The 24,462-nt window shown below is 49.0% G+C and overlaps 1 protein-coding gene across 2 annotated transcripts in view; it reads right to left on the minus strand.

Annotated features, from left to right (window-relative positions):
- LOC119448250 (uncharacterized) overlaps positions 1-24,462 on the minus strand; it is a 76,785-nt gene that overhangs the window by 26,565 nt on the left and 25,758 nt on the right. The window contains exon 3 of one of the 2 annotated variants that reach the window (XM_049665988.1): positions 11,846-11,914. The exons of the other annotated variant lie outside the window; for it this stretch is intronic. Coding sequence (XP_049521945.1) covers positions 11,846-11,914 — 69 coding nt within the window. The remainder of the gene's footprint in view (positions 1-11,845; positions 11,915-24,462) is intronic. 2 annotated transcript variants of the gene reach the window in all.

Consider the following 24,462-nt stretch of genomic DNA (forward strand, 5'->3'; position numbering starts at 1 on the left):
CCCGCTTATCTTGTCTACGTGCCAGTCAGATGCTGCGGACCACACATGCCAAGTGTTTTTGCCCACGTGTGCGGTAATAATGAAGGGCGCTTCAAACTGTGCGCCTAATTTCTCTAAAGGTGATGGTGCACCACGTTGCACCCACACCTCGTCGCACGATATTGTATTGCGGTGCCGGACGGTGGCGGCGGTCATGGTACCGTTTTCGCTCCTGTTGTACAATCCTCTTGCGCAACTGTGGCGAGCTTTTGCGGCAAACCGTCTAATGTGCAATGGAACGTCTCACTTTTACAGGCGTGTCCGAGCTGAGTGTAGTGCCAAGCGTTGGAAGTTGGCCGTACACAATCTCCTAAGGGGAAGTGCCTGTGGAGTTATGTAATATTTTGTTAATTGCGTATGCATCCGCTTGAAGGTCCTTTTATCAATCGGCTTCACCTGGCTTGCTGTTTGACAATAAGGTACGAGTCGAGCTTGGATAGTTTGTTTTGAACTCTGTGTCAGACCATTCGCTTGTGGGTGGTACGCTGACGCGAAGTGGTGCTCAACCCCCAGCTAGTTGTAGGTAAGTGCAGGAGTTCGCAGCTGCGGAATGGGGTCAACCTCCCGGAGATGGTCCTCTAGGGAGGCCGGGTCGCCATTCGAAGCGGTCCCGTAGGAACATTATGACGCAGCTGACGGCAAACGAGGGCACGCCAACGACCTCTGTGAACTTTGACAAATGATCCACAACGAGTATAATATATTGGTTACCCGCTGCTGTTCTTGGAAAAGGGTCTATTTCCACAATGTGGAATATTTTCTCAGGGGGCGTGATACGGATAAGGTATTCAGGTTGACACCCGGGACGCCGTTTGGTCTGTTGGTATACCTCACAGCCTGGGACATACGAACGCACATTTCTGCCCGTTCTGGGCCACCAAAATTGTTCCTGTGCCTTGCGCAAGGTTGCTCGATATCCCACGTTGGCTCCTTCGGTTGTATCATGGATGGCACGCAAAATGCTTGAGCGTAAGGAGCTAGGATTGACCAGAAGGTGGCGTTCGTCTTCCTTGTTCAGCAAATTTAGGTGATACAATGTAACGTCGCGTAAATGAAACTTGGACTTGTCCCCCACACCTGTTAGGGAATCCACAATCGGCAACAAGTCTTTGTCGGTACGTTCGGCCTTGGTATATGGTGTTCTAGCAAGGTGGTACTCGGAAGCTGCACAGGACTACCGGCAAAAAAGGATCCGTTATTTTGTGTACAGGTGATAGTGAATGCAGAGTTGCCACTTCACCTTGGGAATCTTGAGCGAACAGAGCATTCGGAGTCAAGCAGCGGAGGTGGACCCTCCGCTGCTCACTAGAGAGGAGGTAGTCAGCTCCCAGAGCCGTTTCAACAGGTGAGAACTGCGTAGGCGAGAACTGCGGCAAAGAACTTGCTCCCGGCTTTGGTGTGGAGCTGTAGGTTCAGAGCACCGATAGGCAATACGCAATCACCTAGGCCCCGCAGGAGTGCCTCGGTTCAAGGCTGGAGGGTGATTGGGTGTGACGTCAAAGCAATGCCGTACGCTGATCTTCAGTATATCAACAAGAGCCGTAAGCTCCCTGATGCCGCCAATGCGGACCTCTACTGTTGGAGGCGGCCACGTTTGGTATTGGATGGCTTGACGGGGCACATTCGGGCAGGTTTTATATCCATGACCGAAGCGCCCGTACGAAAGGCATGCGCGTCGCGATGTAGAAATTTCGGCAACTAGAAATTTCGGCAACTGCGCCGCCCGATCAACGAAAGTCTCCATAAACGAAAGTCTCCATATACGAAAGTCTCCATATGCTAAAGTCTCCATAGACCAAAGTCTCCATAGACCAAAGTCTCCATTGCCGTGCCTCGCCTGCATTGCGGACCGCAACTTCTGGGACGTCACGTGCCCTGTATTAGCTTAGTCTGACCTTGCTCCGTCATTTCTGACCGGGCACGTGGATGTCACCGAGTGCTTGGTCGTGGACTATCATATCACTACGATATGTGATAGCTCCGGCATCTCCGTCTGCAAACTTCTGTATGTCCGTCACCCCGGCGACCAGCCTCACCGGCGATCAGCCATACGCCGACAACCACTGGTCCGTAACGTCAGCCACGAAGAGTATAAATTTCCTGCGCATCGATCCATTCTTCAGTGGGCCAGGCTGCAGCAGCACCTTAGCGATGTTTAATCGATGCTTGCTCTTCATGCAGGTACGTTATTATTCCAACGCTCTATGTATCCGACCAGATGATCGTTTCCTGCTGCTGCTTCCTTGCACACATAGTCTTGTTACATGGTGCATGCACGTTTTATATTGCACAAATCATCCTATCCTGAGTGGTGATATGGGTCTCAATCCGGGTCCTCCGAAAATGTCGGGGAATGCCAGTGAAACAATCAATTTCGTAATAAACCTGGAACCAGGAGTGTGATTGGTTCCAACTCCGATGTCTATGAGGCTGCTGATGTGAATTCTCCTCCGGTATGCCATGAAACTCATGATCTTTCTGTATCCGAAATGTTATCTAAACTACTGGTTGCGCAAAATGATTTGGCGCGATACGCCGCCGACATTAAGCCATTTCAAGAGACTAAAATTGCTAAGCTGGTCTTAAAAATGATGATCTAGAAAACCCTTTTCGAAGAAATAATCTTATAATACACGGTGTTATGGAACATCACAATGAACACTCTGCCATTCTGTTGTCCAACGTCACGTCTATATTTACCGAGACCTTGATTAGCTGTCCTCACACTGAACGCGTTTACAGGCTTGGTAGAGCACGTGCTGCTCACAATCGCCCCATTATTCCGACGTTTTCTGGCTTGGACGACAAAACCGGGGTTCTAAAGAACACAAACTCAAGGCTCAAATTTCTTCACTACAGAAGAATTCTCTGCAAGGATTAGATCTATTCGAAAAAAAAAACCTGGGAAGCAGCAACTCCCTTTCATAACTGTTCTTTCACCAAGTTAAGATACGATCATGGGTTCATTGACGAGGTTCGTTATAAATGGGATGACATTTCAAACAAATTAGCAAATGTATCTAATCAGCCATTATCGTACGTGCCTCTGTCTTCGACTCCCGGCTCATCCTCTACCGGACCTCGTTCTGGCCATCTGCATAGGCGCACCGTTTTGAACATTACCGCCTCGCAGTATTGTTTAAAAACTTCCAGACTGACTGTCTCTCATTTCTGTCTGTCCCCCCATGTTATTGGCATCACTGAGTCATGACTACATAGTAATATTTATGACTCCAAGTTTACTCCTCCCGGTTTTATTGCCGTGAGCCTAGACAGGATTCATGGCATTGGCGGCTGCGTCGCATTGCCTATTCGTTCGGATGTTCGTTTCTCAGTTTTGCCTTGACCCTCAGATACAGAATCCGTATGGTCAAAAATTTTCCTGAATAATCAGTTTATTGTAACTAGCGTTATATATCGTCCGCTTAGTCCTTCCCTTGATATCCTTCATACTATTGGAAATTTCCTGTGCCAGGCTAACAATGCTACGTCAAGATTTATCTGCATGGGTTATTTCAACGCTCCTCGCATCCACTGGTCATCATTAATGCAACAGGTCGCGATGTGGCAATTTGTAATGAAATAATAAATTTTTCCTTGTCCTTTTGGGCTCACTCAAGTTGTTTCTGGTACAACTAGGTTAAATTCCATCCTGGAGCGCTGACCTAGCAAAAAACGATTTGTCTTGTGAGGTAATTTAGGAACTCTCAGATCCTAAGGGCGTTTTGGTATCACTCTCTTGTCGAACCTTCAAATCGCCCTATACGTTTACTAGTTTTCCTGACTTCACTCGTACGGACAATTCCATTACTGATCTCTTAGCTGATCATTTCGATACGTTTTGTTCTCTGTCAGAAAGGCAGGATTTAAATTGTCTAGTTAATTACTTTGAGGATCTTGTGAAGTCATGTGTCCTAAGATTTGTGCCCAATTAAACTAAGAAAAGTAATGATAACCTTCCCAGGATCACTCCCGACATAATGCATTTATCCCGCCGAGACTGTACACTTAGACGTTCTAAACGAAGCAACAATCCCATAACCCCGGACAGGTTTCACAAGGCCAAGAATGAACTTAACTTTACGCTGCAAATGGCGAAAGATTTCTTTTTTCGCGTTAAACTGCCTGATCTGTCAATAACTAGCGCTCGTAAATTTTGGACTTTTATTTTACCTCACGATGATTCAGCCACTTTCAAAATTGATAATGACGTCATTAGAGAACCGTCAGTAATATCAGATGCTTTCAAAAAGTATTTTCAGTCCATGTTTTTTTCCCGATAACAACTTCATTCCTTCTCTCACCAATAGGGTTTGTTCTGAAGCAACCAGTGACGTTGACATAAACCATGAAGGAATTCCTAACCTTATAATAAACTTGGATACCAAGAAATTCACCGGGCCAAACGGGATAGACAATGCATTCTTGGTTCGCTATTCGTTGCGGTCATCAAGATATCTAACGGTCATAATCCAAAAATCTTTACCATCTCCCACTGTTCCTTCATCATGGAAGTTAGCTAAAGTGTTTCGGCTTTATAAATCTGGTGATAAGCAGTCTTTGTCAAACAACAGACCGATTTCATTGACATCACAGTCACGGAAAATTTGGAATCGCATAATCTACTGTCTAACATAGAGCATGGGTTTAGGCGTGGTTTTAGTACGACGGCGCAATTAGTAGAGTTTATGCATGACATTTTCCCTAACCTTGATTTTGGCAACCAGGTTGACGCTGTATTTATAGACTTCTAGAACGCACTTGACAGAGCATTACATTCTAAACTCGTTGCGAAACTTAACGCTGTACTAAATAATCCTCGGCTGGTTCATTGGATTTCAAGCTTTCTTTGACTTCACTTCCAGTTTGTTTCTTGCAGCTCGACCGAATCTACGTCTATTGATGTGACATTTGAAGTGCCCCAAGGCTGAGTTACTGGGCCACTGCTTTTCTCATTCTACATAAATTATTTGCCTGTTAACATCTCTTCTAACATTCGTGTTTTCGCCGACGACTGTGTTTTATATCGCCACGTACGAGTTTGTGCCGCTGTGGACAAAATGACGCTGGGAGCTATAGAGGAGGTTGAAGTGTCTCGGAGATCGGCAGATTCTGTTACCCTGGCCACCTTGTAACTGCTTATATTGTAAATACATATCGTCACACGTCAAGCGTTTGATCAAGGACCTCATCGATGCCAACATAATCCGGCCTTCTCGGAGTCCTTGGGCTTCACCGCTGGTCCTAGTAGCGAAGAAAGACGGGACAACACGGATGTGCGTCGATTATCGGCGGCTCAACGCAGTGACTGAAGATATTGTTCGCCCTTTTCCAAGAATTCAAGATGCCGTGCAGGCGCTCACCTGAAGCAAGTACTTTTCTGTCATGGACTTGGTTTCTGGTTTTTATCAGATTGGCCATGCATCCAGATGACATACAGAAGATGGGTTTTCGTTACACCTTGGGGTCTCTACGAATTCCTACGGATGCCATTTGGTCTTAAAGGTGCTCCTTTCAGGTGTCAATGAGCCGTCGATACAATCATTGACGGAGTATGACAATGCTCTCGTCTACATGGATGATTGCGTAGTCATCAATCAGACATTTGAAGAATATGTTTCGCACCTAAGGGCCATCTTTTCAAGGTCCCAGAAAGCAGCTTTGACGTTGAAACCACAGAAGTGTTTCTTCGTCTGCATTATTAATTACCTTGGGCATGTTGTCATAAAAGATGGTGCAAGTCCTAACCCATCGAAACTGGCAGCTGTTCAGATGTTCCGGCCTCCTCCAACCGTACAGGAACTCCAGTGATCCACGGGGCTTACATCATACTTCATTAAGTTTATCCCTAACTACAGCGTTACTGCTGCACCTCTACGATCCCTCCTAAAGAAGAATTATGCTTTTTCCTGGGAAGAGGATCAGCAAGTGGCCTTTGAGACATTAAAGTGCGCTTTGTGTCCGCCACCTGTCCTCAAGCTATTCTCGGAGAGAACGAAATTTAGGGTGCAAGTACACAGAGACGCATCTCGTCTCGGCTTATAGGAGGTCTGTTGCTGCAAGAAGATGAAGAGCGACGATATCGCCCAGTGTTATACCTGAGCAGGGCACTGAAAGGCGCAGAGGTCAATTATTCTTCGACGGAACTGGAAGCCCTTGCTGTGAAATGAGCATTAGAACAGTTGCGACCATACTTGCTGGCCGCAAATTTCAAGTTGTCAGTGACCACCACGCCTTTTCTGGATTTTGCGCTACAAGGAAGGTAACCAACGTCTCCTCCGTTGGTCGCTGATTTTGCAGGATTTCGACTTTGCCGTCACCTACACATCAGGAATCCTGCACAGCGCGCCAGATTGTTTCTCAAGGACACCTCCCATTGTTCCAGAGAAAGGCCAAATCCTTGCTGTATCCTATCCACCACAGCGATACTGTGGCAACATGGGTGACGAACAGCGTCAGGATGCATTCTGTGCTAAAGTCCTCGATCTGCTTAATGGTGCATTGGACACAAAGAAGCAACAGAAACGGGCCCACAAGACATTTTTGATGCACAATGATGTGTTGTACAGGAGAGATCAAGGTCCGGTCAGCAGTCGATTTCTCCTCTGCCTTCCTTCTCAGCGACAGGCTGAGGCATTTCGAGAAATGCATGAAGGAAGCTACGGTGGCCACATGGGCATCAGAAGAACATTCGAAGCGCTGAGGTCGAAGTACTACTGGCCAAAGCTCTATACGGATGTCAAACGGTATGTGAGTCACTGCGACCTTTGTCAGAGGATGAAGATGTAGACATCGCTGCCTTATGGATTAATACAACCAATAGAAGTGTACAGCCCTTTTCATACAGTTGGGATGGACATCGTAGGACCATTCAAGAACTCTAGAAGATATAAATATTGTCACGCGATTGGACAAAAGGTGAACAAGATGACAACGTGGTTTTTTCCTGGCTCAAAACCGTTCAGATGTTTCCTATACTTTCTCGTCTTCTCCGTGTGCTTTCTCCCCAAAATGCTGAGTGGCATTAGTGCCCCCCCCCCCCACTTCTGAAAGCATCGACTCGATGCCACACCGGCACAAGAGCTACTGTGTGAAGTACGGCTTAAGCCGTATGACATGCACAATTTCGGGCCGAAGCTGCTGACGCGAAGACAAGGCGTCGTCCGGAAATACCTCGTAAGTAATGTAACTGACATGTTTCAGAACCTTGTACGGTCCGAAATAGCGGCTTAAAAGTTTTTCAGACAAGCCGGGACGTCGAATAGGGGTCCACACCCAGACTCGGTCGCCGCGGCGGTAGGCAACCTCTCGACGGCGGAGGTTGTAACGTCGTGCATCGGCACCTTGCTGATAACTGATATTTACGCGAGCCAGTTGGCAGGCTTCTTCGGCGTACTGAGTGTAGTGCTCGGCGTCTGGAGCAATTTCATCGGTTGTGTCGCACGGAAGCACAGCGTCAAGCATGGTTTGCACGTTGCGTCCGTAAACAAGACGGAAAGGTGAAAATCGCGTTGTTTCCTGTATTGCCGCACTGTAGGCAAACGTGATGTACGGAAGAATCTCGTCCCAAGTTTTATGCTGCACGTCCACGTACATTGACAGCGTGTCTGCAATGGTTTTGTTTAACCTCTCAGTCAGTCCATTCGTTTGTGGATGGTAGGCTGTTGTTCTTCGATGACTCGTGCAGCTCAGTCTGAAAATGTCCTCGATCATGTGTGCTGTAAAGGATGTGCCCCTGTACGTGATCACGCATGGTGGCGCGCCATGACGCAGGACGAAGTGGTGTACAAAAAACTTTGCGACTTCGGAAGCCGTGCCACGGGACAGTGCTTTTGTCTCGGCGTAACGACTGAGGTAATCCGTTGCAACGATAATCCGTTTGTTTCCAGCGGAGGACAAAGGGAAAGGTCCTAGAACGTTCATTCCCACGAGGTCGAACAAGGTCCTAGGTGGTGAAATTGGTTGGAGTAGGCCCGCATGTTTCACAGGTGGTGTCTTGCGGCGCTGACACTCACGGCAGCCTTTCACATAGCGGTGTACGCTAGACGAAAGTCGTGGCCAGTAGTACTGCTGGCGCACGCACGCGAGAGTCCGCGAATAGCCCAAGTGTCCTGACGTGGGTTCGTCGTGGCATGCAAAGAGGATGTCGTCGCGCATGTCAGTAGGCACAACAAGGAGAAAGGCTTTGTCACTGCCACGGACATTTTTCTTGTACAGCATGCCCCTTCTGAGGGAACAGCTGGATAACTCGCGAGCAATATGCCGAGCATGTTGAGATCCTCGGCCTTCCAGGTAGTCGATAACAGGCTTTAATTCTTTGTATGCTCGCTGCCTGGACAAGAAGTCAGAATCAGAAATGGCCCCGAGGAAGCCATCGTCATCCTCAGAGCTCAGAGCAGGGCGTCCCACAGGTGCGCGGGAAAGTGAATCGGCGTCTTCGTGTTTGCGCCCGGACCTGTACACAATAATGATGTCAAACTCCTGCAAGCGCAACCTCCACCGAGCAAGACGACCAGACGGATCTTCTAGATTTGCCAGCCAGCACAGCGAGTGATGATCAGTCACCACTTTCAAGGGACGGCCGTAGAGGTAAGGCCGGAATTTTGTCGTCGCCCACACGACTGCCAGGCATTCTTTCTCTTAAGTAACTTGAGTAGTTGGCCTCGGCTCGAGAGAGAGTACGACTGGCGTAAGCTATGACGTGCTCAACACGATCATGTTGTTGTACAAGGACAGCCCCTAGTCCGACGTTGCTAGCATCTGGGTGGACCTCTGTATCTGGCTCCTCATCAAAACGGGCAAGTACAGGTGCTGTCTGCAAGCGCTGTCTTGGCTCTGCGAAAGCTGTCTTTTGCTCTGTGGTCCAGGAAAAAGGTACATCGTCTCGGGTGAGTCGCGTGAGCCGCTCGGATATCTTGTCGAAGTTGGCAATAAATGGACGATAGTAAGCGCACAAGCCAAGGAAACGTCGCACAGCTCTTTTGTCTGATGGAACAGGAAAAGCGGCGACGGCTGCCGTTTTGTCCGTGTCGGGGCGAACTCCATGTCCACTCAAGACATGTCCAAGGAATTTTAGCTCTTAACAGCTGAACTGAGATTTTTGAAGTTTCAGCGTGAGTGCAGCGGAATGAGTCGCTTCCAGTACCGTTCTTAGACGCTTCGAGTGTTCTTCAAAGGTGTCAGCGAATATGACTACATCATCGAGGTAAACAAGGCAGCTTTGCCATTTCAAGCCCGCGAGAACAGTATCCATCATCCGCTCGCTGGAAAGCGGCCGGAGCAGAACAGAGGCCGAAAGGAAGAACTCGGAATTCATAAAGGCCGTCTGGGGTTACAAACGCCGTCTTTTCTCGGTCTCGCTCATCAACCTCAATCTGCCAATAGCCACTTTTTAAATCAATGGATGAAAAGTACTTCGCGTGCCGCAACCTGTCGAGAGAGTCATCGACCCGAGGGAGCGGGTAAACATCTATTTGCGTTACGTTGTTTGGCATCCTGTAATCAACGCAGAAGCGTAGTGTTCCATCCTTCTTCTTCACTAGAACCACTGGCGATGACCAAGGGCTGCTGGATGGTTGAGTGACTCCATCGTCGAGCATCTCCTTTACTTGTGTCTGAATCGCCTCGCGTTCTTTAGCAGAGACACGATAGGGATGTTGTCGGATAGGGCGAGCATCATCGTAGACATTGACTACCTCACGAAGTTTGTTGAGGCACCACCCTTGAGGAATATAGAAGCCACGACAGTTCAAAAGTTCATTAAGCGCAGAATTGTCTTGAAGCGCGGATGCCCAGCCACGATTATAACAGACCGCCTTACTCACATGATGGCACGATCTACTGAAGATTACCTCAAAAATTGTGGCATCACACATGCTGCCACTACCGCATATTATCCTGCAGCAAATGGCTTGTGCGAAAGGGCTAACATGACTATCAAGCAGATGATTGCCATGTCTACCACTGGGGGAGAAAAGTGGGCTGGTGTACTCCCATATGTTGTATTTTGCTACAACACCGGGTACCAGGACACGGTTCACCAAACTATTATTCTTAGTTTATGGTAGAGATCCAGTGTTTCCACTAGACGTTGTTTACAGCCGCCAAGAACTTGAAAAACTGAAAGAAGATTCCAGTTATGGCGCGGTAGTGAGCGAAAGACTGCAAAAAGCTAGTGAACATGCGGCCGCGTACACCAGACTGGCACAAGAAAAACAGAAGGACTACTTCAAGAAGCAACGCATGGACGCTGTGTTCGAAAGAGGACAACATAGAGCTTCTTAAGGCTCCACCGTCAGGTGTTAAATCGACCACATGGTACAACGGTCCTCAAAAGGTAGTGAACAGACTGTCTCCCGTGAACTACGAGATCGAACTCGCCGATAACAGGGCAACGGATATTGTGCACGTGAAGAAATTGAGGCCCTACCTGAGCCCAATTGCCGAGATGGAACAACCTCGTGCATCGGACTAAGCCGTACATGTGTCTGACGCCGTTTGGATGCAGTGAAGTGTGTGGTGCAGTATAGTGCCAGTGATTACATTTATTTCCGCGTGTAAAAATGGGACGACAAACCTTGCCCTTGTAAATAGTTACTGTTGTATGATTGCTGTTTAAGTTTGCTTATGTTTAGCTAATTCCTGTTGTACCATTGCGAATGTTATGTGTTGTGTTTAGCATTGTATGCAGTCGGAACGACTTGTCTCAAAACCCGGCCATGTCACGAGCGAAAGCAGACGACGCTTGGTGCGTACGTATCTTGCGCCTTGGCGCCGAGAAATAAACAAAGATCGGCGCCAAACTCGCGCTCGCGAAGGGGGCTCGAGCAATAAAGAATCAGTCAGGCAGTCCCTTCTTGGTCTCCATTGTGTCTGGATGCGCCCTACGCCGCCCCGGAACCCATAGAAACCGACGGCAACAACGGCACGTCACACGGTGCTATGCCAGCTATGAGTGCTACAGGCGTCAGGGCATGAGTGGAGCCGACGACAAAACGGATAGGCAAGCAGGCGTCGTTGCTATAGCAACTGTAGCAACGACGAAGAAATGACAGACCCGCGCGGCGCCGAACCACCCCGACACCCGCACTTGACGACAGTGACATCACGCACGCGAGCCAATCAGGACGTACACACCTGTGCCCAGCGACAGTGGCGTCACGACACAGAGGAGACCAATCAGGTGGCCGGAAAGCTGTGACAGTTTCTGCTAACGACAGGTGACCTTAACAATGAGCCATCAAAGGCTTCCGCCTTAAAAGTCGCAGTTTCGTCTGAAAGGCTAAGCATCGTTTGCGATGCCATAATAGTTTTATCAGCCGTAAAAACTTGCAAGCATAGATATACTATGAACAAGCATGGTTTCACGCGCCAACAAGCGAACATGATGCCATCTCACTCGATGACCGCGGACACTCGCTGTCAAAACGGGGGAGTAAGGAAGCCCGGCATCAGCAGCGAGCGAATTGACCTTCGCGCTGCGTCTCGCATCAAGGTGAACTAAGGCCCGAAACCACAGCGCTTGGCGAACTGTGGCCCAACGCATGTAGCTTTCAAAATGCAGCGGTTCGGGCGGGCGCGTGCCGGGTACTGCTCATTCATCTGCGGGTTGCCGCTGACCTTTCATTTCTTGCCAGTTTGCTTTGCATATATATATATAACGTATGACCAATATGTTCGTTGATCGAGGGAAATAATTAACGGTACGACAGGAATGTGTACTCTAGAAAGGCCTTATTGTCACGTGATCGGTACTACCATCAAGCATTTTGCTAGAGGGGATTTGGCGATATTAAGTCTTACTTACCCAAATCCAACATGATATCAATTTTGGAGTCGATGTGCGGGTCGATGCGTTGTTCTTTCGCCAGTGAACCTAGTGAAACAGAAACAAAAAGATCTCACACACGGTAAGTAAATACAATATTGTCTGCATGCAGAATAGCTAACAAAGTTGGCTTATTTCACTTTGCAGTTAGTCACTCCACAGCATGTATCAACTTGTGTTAATGAACCCAAACAGTGGTTGGCTAAATCTATAATTTGGAAAATGCACGCCTCATATGTGTTAGTTCAGTGCTTGGTAGCTGAATGCATTGCTTTAGAATCGCAATCAGAGTGAGAATTTTATTACTTCAGATTTATAGAACTTCAACACATGATATACAGGACGTATGATATTGACCCTTTTCGCGGCGATCCTGTGGGCGCTGCCATGTTTGATCACGTGGTGACGCGTCCATTGCTTGCCTCAACTGCCTCCGTTGCCTCCTTGTTTACAATGGAAGTGTATGACGCCGGCGCGGCTTAGAAAACCTCTGTTTTCGGAGATATCGTAGACGGTGACTAGGTGGACGACACAAAGCTTTGATCACAGCTTCAGAGAACATGCAAAAGCGCTTTAGGAGCTGATTAAGCTATGTCCAAACGGCGCAAGCAGCGTATGTGGTGCTTGTTCTAAAAGCGGGGCTAAATATGTATTCCAAGCTATCCAAACATCCCGCTCATGAAGTGAATCAGGATTAGTGTGTTTTACTGTTTGTACTTTATTTGGCAAATATTTTGAAGCAGCGGCTTGTCAGTTTCTGACTCAGTGAAGTTCCTCGGTGCGACCACTATCTGATTATTTTCTGCCTAATCGCTCGCAGGTGTGCTCAGTTCTGATAGATTTGTTCTTGCTGAGCACAAGGCTTGAAACGTAGCTGTTTTGTACATTGTAATACCTTGTACCAAATATATATTACAGCTAGTAACTCACTTACTCTTGTGGACCGTTACTAAACATTCAGCTTCGACCATTCGTGCGCCATAGGTGTAGTCCGTAATTTATTGTGCGTATACAGTGCGCATATATTCAAGTGTGCGCCTATTCACTTATTCTTGATACGTCGGCGATAAAGTGGGCGTTAGTTTTCCTGCCATTTGGGACAGATGTGTATAGATAACGTGCGCGAAACTTACTATGACAGGACGCGCGCTACTCCCTTTGTAATTGTTTAAAGAGTGGTACTCACTCTTGCCGACGTTCTGGGGATGAAGCCCTTTCTTTGAAGGTTAGCGATACAAGGCTGGCGGATGAGCAAAATTCTGTATCCTCGAGGAAAGCCTTACATCACGAAGTGCGGGTAAAACGTTCGAACAGTTGCAGAAGCGGTCCGCGAACTTGGCCAGACAGATTCATTCTATTCCTTAACATGCCAGTCACTATTTTTGCAACCGACTACTGCACACGTCTTCAATCCACATGATTCAATCTAGCATGATTGGAGCACAGTGTGTTAGCGAAAACTCAGCTGCATTTCCGACAGCTAGTCGCACAGAAGAAAGGTAGAAGCGGTAATGGTTTCGTATTCGTGCGCGGTGGCTGAGGAGAGGTATGGCGCGCCGCCGTAAGCGCCATCTCGTTTCTCTAAAACAAACAGCTCCGCGAAAAGGGTCAATAAGTCATATTGTCATGTATCTCCGTCATGTCGATCTCCGACTTCTCACGCATCGCCGACGAGCAGCGTCGTGACCCATATTCGCGATCCATCATCGAACGCATTACCTCGGAGCAACAGGACGCTTCTCTCCGTATGTTTGTTCTGCAGGACGGGACCTTATATCGACGCAATATGAATCCTCATGGTGCTGAACTGCTCCTCGTCGTTCCCCAGCATCTGCGCTCGACAATTCTCTCGCAGTTACACGATGCGCCTACCGCTGGTCATTTGGGTGTCTCCCGTACATATGACCGTGTGCGCAGACGATTTTTCTGGTCTGGGCTATATCGCTCTGTTCGAAGCTACGTCGCTGCCTGCGAACTTTGCCAACGCCGCAAGAAGCCTCCATTGTCTCCCGCTGGCCACCTTCAGCCTATAGATATCCCCAGTGAGCCATTTTTCCGCGTCGGCCTGGACCTCCTTGGCCCATTTCCTACCTCATCCTCGGGCAACAAGTGGGTGGCTGTTGCGACGGACAATACCACGCGTTATGCCATAACGCGGGCCCTCCCTACAAGCTGCGCAACTGATGTGGCTGATTTTCTCCTCCATGAAGTCATCCTACATCATGGTGCCCCACGTCAGCTACTCACCGATAGAGGCCCCTGTTTGCTTTCTAAGGTTGTCGACGACCTTCTTCGTTCTTGCTCAACGTCCCACAAGTTCACGACGGCTTACCACCCACAGACAAACGGACTTATCGAGCGTCTCAACCGTACACTTACGGACATGCTCTCCATGTACGTGAGTGATGATCACCGGGATTGGGACTGCACCTTACCTTTCGTGACGTTTGCATACAATTCGTCGCGTCACGATATTACTGGTTATTCCCCGTTCTATCTACTATATGGCCGTCACCCTCTCCTGCCTCTTGACTCACTGCTCCCTTCTGACGCCACCACTACCACGTTCTATGCTGACGACGCCATTGTTCGCGCGGCCGCAGCACGTCGTATTGCCCGTGACCGTCTTCTGGCATCTCAGACTATCCAGAAGCACCGTTACGACAGTCATCGTCAGGACGCTCATTTCAACCCTGGGTCCCTTGTTCTGCTTTGGGTACCCTCCCGTCGCGTCGGCCTTTGCGAAAAACTGCTGCCACGATACGTCGGGCCATACCGAGTTCTTCGCCAAGTCACCAGCCTCACATATGAGATCTCACCTGTGAATTCGACGTCTTCTACCACCCCAGGAACTGATATCGTGCACGTTTCGCGACTAAAGCCCTATAACTCGCACGCTGATTCGACACCCTAAGAAGCATCGAGACGATGCTTCTGCCGCCGGGGGGTTCATGTCACGTACGAGTTCGTACCGCTGTGGACAAAATGACGTTGGTTGGGGAAGAAGAGGCTGAAGTGTCTCGGAGCTCGGTAGATGGTGTCACCCTGGCCACAGAGCTACAACCCTCTGTATATATTGTAAATACATATATTTTCTCCCCGTAACAATATGATAGAATATTGTGAGATATGATATAAACGGATGATATACGGGGTATTCCAGCAAACACTTTCAAAAAATTTTAAAGGTTGCCTGTGGCAGAGAGCACAATTCTAGTTTATGAGCTGGTCTACTCGAAGAGGCGGACATTACTTGCGCAAGAATTGACATGGGTAATCGACTAATTAACAAAAATTCAGTAATTAAACTTTCAACTAACTACATTACGGTCTATATTGCAAATAAAAATTCTAGCCGTGGAGTTCGCGAAGCGGATCCACTATAGGAGCGGATTCTCATGATGACACAACTTTCGAGCTATTTATACGGAACAGTCGCCACAGTGCCTGCACTGAAGCGGGGGAAGACGACGTGTTCCCGTTTGATACAGCGTCGCCGTCTCAGCCTCCGTTGGCTTCCGCGTAAATAAATTGTAAACAGCCTTCGGCATCAGCTATACACGTAAAATTAATTGGTGGAGGTGGACGTTCCCCGTACCCGCCATGGAGCAGGATGGATGGATGGTATGAACGTCCCCTTTGAAACGGGGTGGTGGGTTGCGCCACCCTGTTCTTGTTATTATTTTGCCTGATGTCGTACCTTCAATTTTGGGAAAACACACAAATACAAAGAATTCCAAGTATCAAACTTTTTAAACCATTACTGGGAACTCTGTTTCTGTACGTCTTCGTTGTTTTCTCCCTACTTTTCTGCCACCAAACCTCCCACCGCCTCTTACTAATCTGTATTGCGGACATGTTTACTTTCCCCCTGCTATCCCTGAACCCAAAGGTTTCAAGAGGGTCACAGGAGCATAGACTGGCAGCTGGATAGATTTCTTCGTATTCCAATAAAACATGTTTCATCGTTTCCATAGCTTTACTGCAGCAAGCACATGCGTCTTCATCCTTGGTGTACCTCGCTTTATAACTACGCGTTCAAAGGCATCCTGATCTTGCTTCGAAAAGTGAGAAGGTTCCCTATGAGTTATCATAAATTGTTTCTTTCCCGATTTCACTTTTGCTCTCGAGGTAATTAGCCATGGCAGGTTTCTTTTCCATTGCCGTCACCCATGACAGTGGCTCAGCCTCTCTTTGCGTCTAACGTTCTTTGTTGCCGAGTTGCTGACCATACCAGTCGCATACTTGCTGGTAAGCTTCCTAGTTCTTTTCCTCCATTGTGAGTCAATGTTTTGATTGCACAAATACCTGAACACTCTTGCACCCCATTTACTTTCTCCCATATTCCTCAGCCGTTCTTCAAAATCAATTTTACTCTCAGGCTCCCTTCAAAATTTGTCGAGCCCACATCAACCTGCACAGCTTCTTAGTAGTCTTCTCGTGAGCGCCACATGCGAGGCGTTCCACTCACCTTTGGTTGCCATCGAGTCCTGATTGTACCGCTGACTTCAAGCAAACAGATGCATTTCCAAATGTAAGCCCTAGAACCATTACACCTTTCCATATATCCCGGAGCACCTCGTACCTATTGTATACCCCTATTGCGCTCTGTGCTTCATTATGGTGGCATTTCGCTTCCCTTTCGTTATTATTGTTTTTTCTTCTGTCTCCAGATATATATTGCCTTTTTTATCCTTACACCCAGGTATTTGTATTGTAGTGAAGAAGAGGAAGAAGTGCTCTTGCGTCTGTCGCTGTGCGCACCATCAGCGTTCGTGGACTGCCTCGATTGCGTGAGACGTCTAATAAATCGTCATATCACATTTGGTGGAAGGTGCTGCAATCCCCGACCTCACCCTGGAACTTCGCAGCCGAACGTTGCCGACTGCTTCAGCCGCTACCATGCTCGAGCCTACCGACAATCCGCCAGCAGCTTCCGCCGCGCCCATCATTTGCGGTGCCGTCCAGCGGCAGCGGGACCCCCCCGTCTTCAGCGGAGCCGGTGAGACAGACGTGGAAGATTGGCTCTCTACCTATGAGCGCGTCAGTGAGAACAACAAGTGGGATGACCCGACGAAGTTACGTTCCGCCATCTTCTATCTTGCTGACAATGCGAACCTCTGGTTCCGCAATCATGAGCGGGACCTCCAAACCTGGTCCGCTTTCAAGGCAGCATTCACGGAAGTCTTCGGCCGCCCAGCCTTACGAAAGCTCCGTGCTGAACAGCGTCTACGCCAGCGCGCTCAACAGCCCGGCGAGACGTACACCAGCTACATAGAGGATGTCGTCGATATTTGCGCCCGCGTCGATTCTACCATGAGTGAAGAGGACAAGGTGAAGCACATCCTCAAAGGCATCGAGGACGATGCATTTCAAATGCTTCTCGCGCGAAACCCTTCATCTGTCGCAGCTGTCGTCACTCTTTGCCAGAGCTTCGATGAGCTGCGTCGCCAGAGGGTCCTTGCGCGCAGCGCTGTTGCACCCGGCCACTCTCTCTCGGGCCTCACGCTTCCCTCCAACTCCTCGCCTGAATCCTCACTCTCCGTTCAGATTAAGGATTTTATTCGTGAGGAGGTGGCGCGCCAACTGTCTATGCTGCCTCTCAGCGATCGACCCCTACAGCCTGACACATCTCTGGCTGCTCCCATTAGGAGAGCCATTCGCGAGGAACTTGCCGACTCGCTACCTTTGGCTCAACCATGTCCTCCCGTGGCGGCACCTCTGACCTATGCCGCAGTCGCAGCGCGACCTGCGCCGCCGACATTCGCATTTCCTGCGACAGTGCGACCTCAAGCAGTGCCAACTCCCGTGTCGCCTCCTATTCCGCCTCGAAGCCCAATTCAGAACCCTTGGCGCACACGCGACAACCGACCCATATGTTTCGCTTGCGGTTTCGCCGGCCATGTCGCGCGCTTCTGCCATCGTCGCATGCCACCTTCTAACCCGGCTGTCTCAACGCCTGGGTATGGATATTCCCACGATGCTACCGGCCATTCCATGCATCCCGACCCAGAGTATCCGCCGTCTTCTCGACGCCCTTTCGGCAACCATCGTTCTCCGTCACCACGTCGTCGCTCGCTTTCCCCCTTACGTCGTCGCCAGTCACCTAGCGAGGGAAACTAGTTGCTGCAGTTCTGCAGGCACGAACTGCCAGCTTCGCGACTTCTACAAGGCCTGCACAGTCGCCACACAATTTACTGGACGTTTTGGTTGAAGGAACCGCCACAATTGCGCTTATTGATACTGGGGCTGCGGTTTCTGTTATGGACGAAAAGCTTTGTCGTAAGCTCCGCAAGGTCACCACGCCGTTGTCTGGTTTGCTACTGCGTACCGCGAGTGCGCAGCATATAGCACCGCTCGCTCAATGTACCGCAAGAGTGATCATTGCCGACGTTGTTTATGTTGTTGAATTTTTCGTGCTTCCTTCATGTTCACATGACATCATTCTTGGCTGGGACTTCTTGTCTCACCATCGTGCCATCATCGACTGTGCTCGGGCCGAAGTGGCGCTTTTCCCGCTTTCCGAAGCCTCGCTGCCTGACCCTTCTGAAAGTAAAGCCGCCAAGCTCACAGTTGTCTCCGATACGAACATACCACCCGAAATGTCGGTTCTTGTGCCCGTATCTTGTTCCGCCGCGCCAGACGCTACGGTGCTTTTTACACCATCGCCTATTTTTCTACGTCGCAAGGCTCTCCCTCTACCATTTGCCGTCCTCAACACTGTATCTGGATTATCCACTATGCTTGTGTGTAACCCGCTTCAATCCCCTGTGACCTTACTGCGTGGAGAATCCCTTGGTCGTGTTCAGCCCCTTGACCCGCTTCACATTCTCGATACTTCCGACGACATGGCCTGTTATGAGCTCGATGCCCTCACTTCTCCATTGCTGTGCGCATCATCATCATCATTGTCGTCGTCGTCAGACGTTCTCGAATCTGCCTTGGACGCCGATCTCCCACCTGCGTACCGCCAGCAAGTCCTCGCGCTTCTTCAGAATTTTCGCTCGTCGTTTGATTGCGACCAACCATCCCTGGGACGTACGGCGACCGTCACTCACAGCATCCACACTGGTTCCCATCCACCATTACGCCAGCGGCCATACCGCGTGTCGGCAGCCGAGCGACAAATCATTACCGAGCAAGTCGACGATATGCTGCATCGTGGCGTCATTCGGCCTTCCCAGAGTCCTTGGGCGTCTCCTGTAGTATTAGTACACAAGAAGGACGGCTCAATACGCTTCTGTGTGGATTACCGTCGGCTCAATAAGATAACTCGTAAAGATGTGTATCCGCTGCCTCGGATAGATGACGCCCTCGACTCCCTACAGGGCGCGGAGTACTTCTCATCTTTGGATCTTCGCTCCGGCTATTGGCAGGTGCCGATGGCTGAAGACGACTGTGAGACGACCGCTTTCGTCACGCCCGACGGCTTGTATGAATTTACCGTAATGCCATTCGGGCTCTGCAACGCGCCCGCTACTTTCGAGCGTATGATGGACACTATCCTTCGTAACTACAAGTGGAAAACATGTCTATGTTATCTTGATGATATTGTCGTGTTTTCGCCCGATTTCCCGACGCACCTCGTTCGCTTGCGTGAGATCCTGACGTGTATCACCTCTGCCGGCCTCCAATTCAACATCAAAAAGTGCCGTTTTGCTGCCCGCAAGTTAACAATATTGGGACACGTTGTTTCGAAGGATGGTGTACTTCCTGACCCAGCCAAGCTTCGCGCGGTCGCAGAGTTTCCGATGCCCACCACTCTTAAGGCACTCCGCAGCTTTATAGGGCTCTGCTCTTACTTTCAGCGTTTTGTGCGCAATTTTGCCACTATTATCGCACCACTGACCAATTTGCTTACGGCTAGCAGCGGCATCTCCGCGTGGTCAACTTCGTGTGACGACGCCTTCAAGCAACTACGTCGTCTACTTACTTCGCCGCCGATTCTTCGACACTACGATCCGACAGCGCCCACAGAGCTACACACGGACGCCAGTGGCATCGGACTTGGTGCAGTCCTAGCGCAACGGAAAGACGGCTACGACGAGTACGTCGTCGCATATGCGAGCCGCACTTTAAAGAAGGCAGAGGCCAACTACTCTGTCACAGAGAAAGAGTGCTTGGCCATTATTTGGGCTCTCGTCAAATTTCGTCCGTACCTATATGGTCGCCCTTTTGACATTGTTACCGACCACCACGCCCTTTGCTGGCTGTCCTCGTTGAAAGATCCGTCAGGTCGCCTCGGCCGCTGGGCACTTCGCTTACAAGAATATAACATCCGCGTTGTCTACCGATCGGGCCGAAAGCACTCCGACGCCGATGCGCTTTCCCGATCACCGCTACCTTCCGATGTGGCTTCAGTGTCAACGCCCTTCGCATCCATGTCGACGATCAACGTCGCTGATATGCCGGCCGAGCAGCGTAAGGATCCCCTGCTTTCAACTATGCTGAATTTCCTCCACGATCCATCCGTCACACCCTCTTCTCGAACACTTCGTCGTCAAGCCGCTCACTTTGCTGTCCACGACAACGTCCTTTACCGCAGAAATTATTTGCCTGATGGTCGCAAATGGCTGCTTGTGATACCACGACACATGCGTACTGACATATGCGCTTATTTCCATGACGCTCCTCATAATGGTCACGCCGGCGTTCTGAAAACGTACACTCGGCTGAGGCAACGTTTCTACTGGCACGGCATGTATCACTTCGTGCGCCAGTACGTACGCGCTTGCACGGCGTGCCAAAGGCGTAAAATTCAACAGCGCCCTCCTGGCGAGTTACAGCCGCTCCCCTGCCCGGCCCGGCCATTTGATCGCGTCGGCATAGACCTATATGGGCCACTTCCCTACAGTTCCTCGGGTAACCGATGGATAATTGTAGGCGTCGACCACTTGACGCGCTACGCCGAGACTGCCGCACTTCCGGCGGCTTCTGCGCGTGACGTTGCCTTCTTCATCTTGCGGAACTTCGTTCTTCGACATGGAGCACCACGCGAACTGCTCAGCGACCGGGGGCGTGTGTTCCTGTCCGAAGTAATACAAGCCCTTCTCGCTGCATGCAGCATCGTTCACCGCAAGTCTACCGCCTCCCACCCGCAAACGAACGGCTTGACAGAGAGGTTCAACCGCACACTCGGTGACATGTTGACTATGTACGTTGCCTCGGACCACAGTAACTGGGACACTGTTTTGCCGTTTGTCACGTATGCCTATAATACCGCCACACAAGCTACCACTGGCTTTTCGCCATTCTTTCTGTTATATGGCCGCGAGCCCTCGTGTACAATGGACACCCTGCTCCCATACCGACCCGACGCTTCTGAATGCACGCCAGTGTCTGAAGCCGCCAAATACGCCGAGGACTGTAGGCAGCTCGCCCGTACCCTTACGACCGCCGCCCAAGGTCGCCAAAAGCTGCGGCATGACAGTAACGTGCCTACACCACATTTTCCGCCTGGTTCCCTTGTTTGGTTGTGGATCCCACCTCACAGCCCTGGCCTTTCAACCAAACTTCTTGCACGCTATGATGGTCCCTACCGCGTCATCGACCGTACCTCCGCTGTCAACTACGTTGTCGAGCCTGTGACGCCATCACACGACCTTAGACATCGCGGACGTGACACGGTTCATGTCAGCCGACTTAAGCCATACTATGACCCCCTGATCCTACCTACGCCGTAGGTCGCCAGGATGGCTCATCTTCTCTCCCGGGGGCCATTGTAGTGAAGAAGAGGAAGAAGTGCTCTTGCGTCTGTCGCTGTGCGCACCATCAGCGTTCGTGGACTGCCTCGATTGCGTGAGACGTCTCATAAATCGTCATATCACAGTATGCTTTTACCCGAGGTATTTTCTGACCCTGTATCGAGACTGTCTGCTCACTGTTTTCATTGAATACCATAAAACCTGATCCTTTAACGCTACATTTTAATACTAAGTTCTCATATTCTTCTCCACATTGCACATTCTTCACATTCTTCTTCAGACGTTGCATATAACTTTGCTTGTTAGCAAGCAACACAATTTCGTCCGCATAAAATAAACGTGGAAGCTGCTGCTCAACTATTGTGCCGGCTTGTTTGTACGAGAGGTCAAATCCAATATTGATTCTTTCTAGCGCCATGTACATCATACACCACGATGTACATCATTAACAGCAGCGGGGATAAAGGGCAACCCTGTCTCAGTCCCTTGTTGATATCAACTTTATCCCGCTGCTCATCTCTTCCCATTCAACGCAAACGCTATTTTCTCGTAAATCTCGCTCAATAGCTGCGCACAGTCGTTCTCTATACTTCCCCCTTCCTGAATATCCCACAAAATGTTGTGGTCTACGTTGTCGTACGCTCCAGTAATGTCTGAAAAAGCCACATAAAGCGGTCTCCTTTCTTCTCTGGATATTTTAATACACTGAGTAAGGACAAATACGTTGTCATCCAGACGGCTACTGATTCTGAAACCATTCTTAAGTTCTCCCAATGTGCCATTATTCTCTGTCCATGCTTGCAGCTTTAATTTAATCGCCTGCATTGATAACCTGTATATTACCGATTAATGGTTTACGGTCTGTATGAGTGAAGTATACCTTTTTTCTCCCTTACATTTATATATTTGATTCAGTCTACTTTATCGCCATCTGTCTGATATTTGCCTATCCCGTAAACATTTTTCTACTGCTTTCAACAGAGCTTCCTTACTTTTTGGTCCTAGCTCAATAATCAGCCTAATGGGAACCTCGTGTAAACCTGTGGCTGTGTGTGTAGGAATTTTCTCTTCAGCTTTTTTCCAGTTGAAATTACTCAGCACAAACCCCTTTTCCATTTGTTTTTCGTTCATTCTCGTTTTTCTCCTCAGAGACCATCTCGCCATTGCCCTGAAATGATTCAGCAGTAATTTTTCGAAGGTAATTAAATGCCGCGTCCCCTTCGAGTTTGTTTCCACCTTCGGTCAACGATATGTTGTACTGTTCCCGATTTCCTGCCCAATAAGTTAATGTGGTTCCAAAACATTCTTTGTGCGGCCTTCTTTTTCTCACGCATTTCTGACACCCAACGTTCACTTTCACCTTTAATCTTTGCTTGAACTAATATTTGAACCATGGTTTTTTTTCCGCGCTATAATTAAAATTTTCTGTTTATTTCATCCTGCGACAACTGTGCATTTTCTGCCTGCCTGTGTTCTCCTGATGCTTTCTTTCGCTCGTCGATCGCCTCCCATATCTGCCTGTTCCGCAAGATTTTCGGCTTCCCGTTTCCATTCCAACAAGCATGTTGCTTCTCTTTCCTCGTTTCTCTCGCCATTACACTTACAAGCTCACTATAGGCGTATTCCCACTTCTTGTTTGGCCATTTGTCAAGTTCTTTTTCGACTCTTGTGGCTATATTTGCGATTTGTTCAGCCTTCAAATTTGACTGATCTTTCTTCGTTCCTTGCTCTCCTTCCCAACTACATATGCCATTTTGAAAATGATCCGTTTATGGTCACTCCCTATGCTGCTTTACCATTCCTTGTCAATGACCATTTCTTTCAGATTATCATAAATTACATCTGTCATCAGACAGTAATCCATGGCCGATTGTCTATTTCCGTCTTCCCGTGTGATCTGGCCATCACATTTGGGACCCGTATTCACGATAACGAGGGTACTTTGCTCACAAAGATCTAGCATTTACGTCCCGTTGTTGTCGCTATAACCGTTTAGATCCTGTATGTTGGCACTCATGTCACCCAACATGATAATTTCGCCCTCATTCCCGAAATTCTTAATATCCGCACTTAGGCATTCTACTAAATCTTGATTCATTTTTTGCAATCTTTCAATGTCCATAAATACGTCATGCCCAGCCAAGTTTTCTTTTCATTGACTGCGCCTGATAGCCATAGATGTTCTTGACACTTTGAATTTACTCTTTCCCATTTGGCCCCCTGATGTATGAGCATTCCGACTCTCCCTCTCTTTTCTTCCAATTTGATTTGGTCGCAACCTTCCCAAGCGTAATTATCAATCATTGATGTCTCTTCTAAGTCTCTAAAGTGCATTTCTGTAACCGCGAACACACCTATTTGTTCTCTAATTACCTGCTCCTCAATCTCTAACCACTTCTCCTTTCTTCTACCCGCCTGCATGTTTTTGCCACCTATTGCACAGCGAGCTCTTTTCTTTCTCGTTTTTGCGTTACCGGTGCTGCTAGTCAGAGGTTCCTCTAAGGGACCTTCTTCATGGCTACTTACCCTGGCCTGCTGAGCGCCCGTGGGCCCCTCAAAAAAGCAATTGCACGACCAGCGAGTTGCTAGCCCACTTCATGTCCAAGCCTGTGATCGAAGTTGATTCCGTCTCTGAATACCCCCATACATTCTCACTTCCCTGTTGACTTCCACAAACTCAAAACGTTTCTCTCGGCTTACTTTCCAAGCCGCCTCATTAGTGGCCGCAGCGGCTCTTGGTACGTTAATGTCACGTAATGATACCTCCGGCACAGTGCATACCACAATCTGCACCCGAAGAGACACCTCGCGTAAGTCGTCTACGCACTTCGCGAAACGCAGGGCTAGTCCCACCCCTTTCCTTCTCAGCAGGTCATTTATGCCGCCCGATAG

The sequence above is a fragment of the Dermacentor silvarum genome, chromosome 4 (assembly GCF_013339745.2).
Source record: "Dermacentor silvarum isolate Dsil-2018 chromosome 4, BIME_Dsil_1.4, whole genome shotgun sequence".
Taxonomy (NCBI): Eukaryota; Metazoa; Arthropoda; class Arachnida; order Ixodida; family Ixodidae; genus Dermacentor; species Dermacentor silvarum.